The sequence below is a fragment of the Babylonia areolata genome, chromosome 12, assembly GCF_041734735.1.
Source record: "Babylonia areolata isolate BAREFJ2019XMU chromosome 12, ASM4173473v1, whole genome shotgun sequence".
NCBI lineage: Eukaryota > Metazoa > Mollusca > Gastropoda > Neogastropoda > Buccinidae > Babylonia > Babylonia areolata.
The window spans coordinates 19624921-19628504 of record NC_134887.1 but is presented as its reverse complement, the minus strand read 5'-3'; the positions used below and the strand labels follow the sequence as shown (position 1 = coordinate 19628504).

The window sequence follows — 3584 nt, the reverse complement described above, 5'->3', positions numbered from 1 at the left end:
CCACATTATATGCATTCACACGCAAACTCACACACACACACACACACACACAAACACACATGTACACCTGAACACATGACACTCGATCGTGCGTATTAACACAACACATACAAAGGCATTATGGATAATTATTCTCGTTTTCGTACACACACACACACACACAAGCACACACAAGCACACACGTGTGCGGCTGAAGCTTTCCTTTGTTCATCAAGAGATAAAACACCTGCTTCTCTGTAAGTCCCTAAATTTGATGTATGAATGGGCACACCTAGAGCGAGTTTATAAGCCTTACAATCAATGCTTTGTAGCTTCTTTAACAAATGCAGCGGAGCACTGAAAAATACCTCTTGAGCGTATGTCAAGCGTGAGCGTACGAGGGAGGAAGCGAGAGATATCAACGCTTTGGTATCTTGCCTCCAGTGCTGTTTACAAATTATTTTAAGGACATTTAGACCTTTTCTTGCTTTGTTTAGTATGTAGTCAATATGATAATTCCACGAAAGCTTTGAAGAAAGATTGACTCCCAAAAATTTAACAGATTGTGTATATCTGATGATAGTACCATTTATTGTAAACACGGGGAGCTTTTCTGGGTCTGATCCTGTATTAAACAGCATTATATTTGTTTTTTCTAAGGACAATGATAAGCCATTTTCTGTCATAAAGTTGCGGATTTTATCAAGTTCCCGCTGGTATATTTTCTTTATGTAATTCAATGTCCTAGTAGGCGTTTTATTTTTCATTGTCACCTTTATCCATAAACAAATGCCCTCAGCAAATTGAACCAAGACTGTATCTTTAGCTAGCTTGTTAGGTAGATCTGCTAATAATATATTTAATAAAATCGGCGAAATTACTTATCCTTGTGGTAACCCCATGTGTAATTGTCTGGGGTTTGAGTAGGTATTTCCTATTCTTACTTGTATAAATCTATCTGATAAAAAACTTCTAATATAATCATACATATTGCTTGTGATACCGATATTTTTCAGTTTATATAAAAGTCGAGCGTGCCACACTTGGTCGTATGCTTTTTTCACATACAAAAAAGTCGCTAGTACGTTTTTTCGCCTTGCAAACTGTTGCTTTACCTGTGTAGTCAGTTTGACTAGATGTTCTGTGGAGGATCTACCTTTTCTAAAGCCACCTTGGTTTATAGGAATTACGCTATACTTCTCACAATAATGAACAAGTCTTTTTAGAACATTTTTTTCCATTAGTTTGCACACATGCATATGAAACCTTTTCAAAAGAAGCTAATTTGAGTTCACAAAAAGATTTTGCTAAAAGAGCTAAGACGATACAGTCTATGACATCCATTAATACATTTGCATCAGATATCATTAGTGCTACGGAATCAAAAGACAAGCAAATTGCAAAAATACCTATTTTTTTCACCAGTCCCTGAATGGGAGCAGTGTAAAGCTACCTTTGACATGGATTATACAGATTTATCCAAGAACCAGTCACCATTTTTGTTAAAACCTGAAGTGCTCTCCCATATAGAAAATCAATATTCAAACTATCTAAAAATATACAGACGGATCTGTTCTAGAAGATGGTAATTCAGGAGCGGCTTTTGTAATTCCTTCATTTAGAATAGAAAAATTATACTATATTGGTAGACAATATTCCATTTTCACAGCTGAAATTATAGCCATACTTATGACCCTAAATTATATTTCAGACATTCCGAAAACTGTAAGTGAAATTTCATTATGTGTAGACTCGAAGTCAGTATTACAAGCTATATAATCACCAAATTCAAAGAAGCGAATTGAGGTGACAATGGAAATAAAACATATTATTCACCAACTGACAAAACAGGGCATTAAAATAACTTTCTGTTGAGTACCTTCGCACTGTGGAATATCTTCAAATGAGTGGGTAGACCAAGCAGCTAGAAGAGCAGCACGTAATTTCGAAGGCGCAATACAACTTGACATCCAGTTAGATCTACATGAATGCATTAGTTGTTTAGAAAATGTATCTAGAAATCGATTAAAGAAATTACTTATAGATTCAAATAATCAATATTACCAATGTTGTGTAAACACAAAGAATGCAGCTAATCCCAAACATTTTCTAAATTTGACACCAGCAGCACATTCAAGACAAATTACAAGCCTAATGTACAGAATTCGTTTGAATGCCTTTCGTACAAAATTTTCTAAAAATATAAAATGTATATGCGGTAAGCAAATAACTGTAAGCCATCTACTCATTCATTATCCGAGCATAAGACAGTTAATTCCAAAAGATGTAGTTGATGACTTTTCTTCCAATATTTCATTAACCACTGAAAAATTTTTGAATGATCATTCATTGCTTTGAGTATTTTCGGAAATTTTAAACTCCAGTCCACTTGGTATCCTCCTTTGATGTATTATAATTAATGTTGTTATTTATATTTACATTGTTGTAGGTTAATACTTGTTGATATGCATATACATAATCTCCTTCCCATGACACCTCATTCAATACACACACAATCTCTTTAGACTTTTTCTTATAATATACTTTTCCTCTGATACATAGCATGAACACCTTTTTACACTAATATTCACATGCATTCCCATTCCTTTATCCACTACTTTACTTCTTTCCGTCTAAAAACACTTATAGTGAATAGACGTTAAACTGAAGAAAACACATGTGCGAAGATACGCCGTGTTGCTTTGAATGATTGCTCTCCCTTGTACCAGAATTCGCAAAATAAATATTGTCTGCCCGCGTTTGTGTCGTTTAATTGTGATGCTCTCCCTTTACTTGTAATTGCCTCACGCCATGGGCCTACCATAATTTGGTTTTGGATTGCGGCTCGACAGATTTGTTTAGAAAAAAAACGAAAAGTACAGGAGACAAATACAAACAGACAACAGACCGAGCATGTAAGAAAAGATTCAACAGACAACAGACAGAGGAATTTAAAGCTTGTAAGAAAAGATTTAACAGACAACAGAGGAATTTAAAGCTTGTAAGAAAAGATTTAACAGACAACAGACTGAGGAAGTTAAAGCTTGCAAGAAAAGATTTAATCACCTTTCAAGTCAAACATTTTTACAACGCGACGTCGCGAAACACTGAAGTTAAAAGCCGGCGGGACGATGTTCCGATTACTGGGGAAAAAAACTAAAAGCAATTGCTATCTGATCACGCTGAAGTCGCTCTTTACTTTTCTTTCTTTCTTTCGTCCTTCCTTCCTTGGTTTTTCCTGGTCTCCAGCCTACAGCCTTTTCAAGGCTTGTACATCTCGTCGTTGGAGCGGACGCGACGCGCGTTCAAGGGTTGCACGGGGCGGTAGTTGTCAACCATGGCTTGGTTCCCTGAGGCGTCACCTGTCTGAAGCGTGCGGAACTTTTCCAGCTGCGACAGAGGAAAGACCCTACATTGTCAGGGAGACAGATATAGCACGCGCACGCGACGACTATGACCAGCACAACCAGTAACCATCCTATCCCTCCCCTACCCCCAAACACACACACACACACACACACACACACACAGAGGTAAAAACTGAAATGTATTGCCATTCATTCTTTCATGTAATTGTAAGAAGAGATTTTAAAGACCACTGCCAC

General features: G+C 36.8%; 1 protein-coding gene across 1 annotated transcript in view; it reads right to left on the bottom strand.

Annotated features, from left to right (window-relative positions):
* Positions 1–3016: 3016 nt before the first annotated feature.
* LOC143288089 (carbonic anhydrase 2-like) overlaps positions 3017–3584 on the bottom strand; it is a 12148-nt gene continuing 11580 nt past the window's right edge. Inside the window, exon 8 of the mRNA XM_076596368.1 lies at positions 3017–3369. Within this exon, the coding sequence (XP_076452483.1) occupies positions 3241–3369 (129 nt within the window). The 3' untranslated portion in view covers positions 3017–3240. The remainder of the gene's footprint in view (positions 3370–3584) is intronic.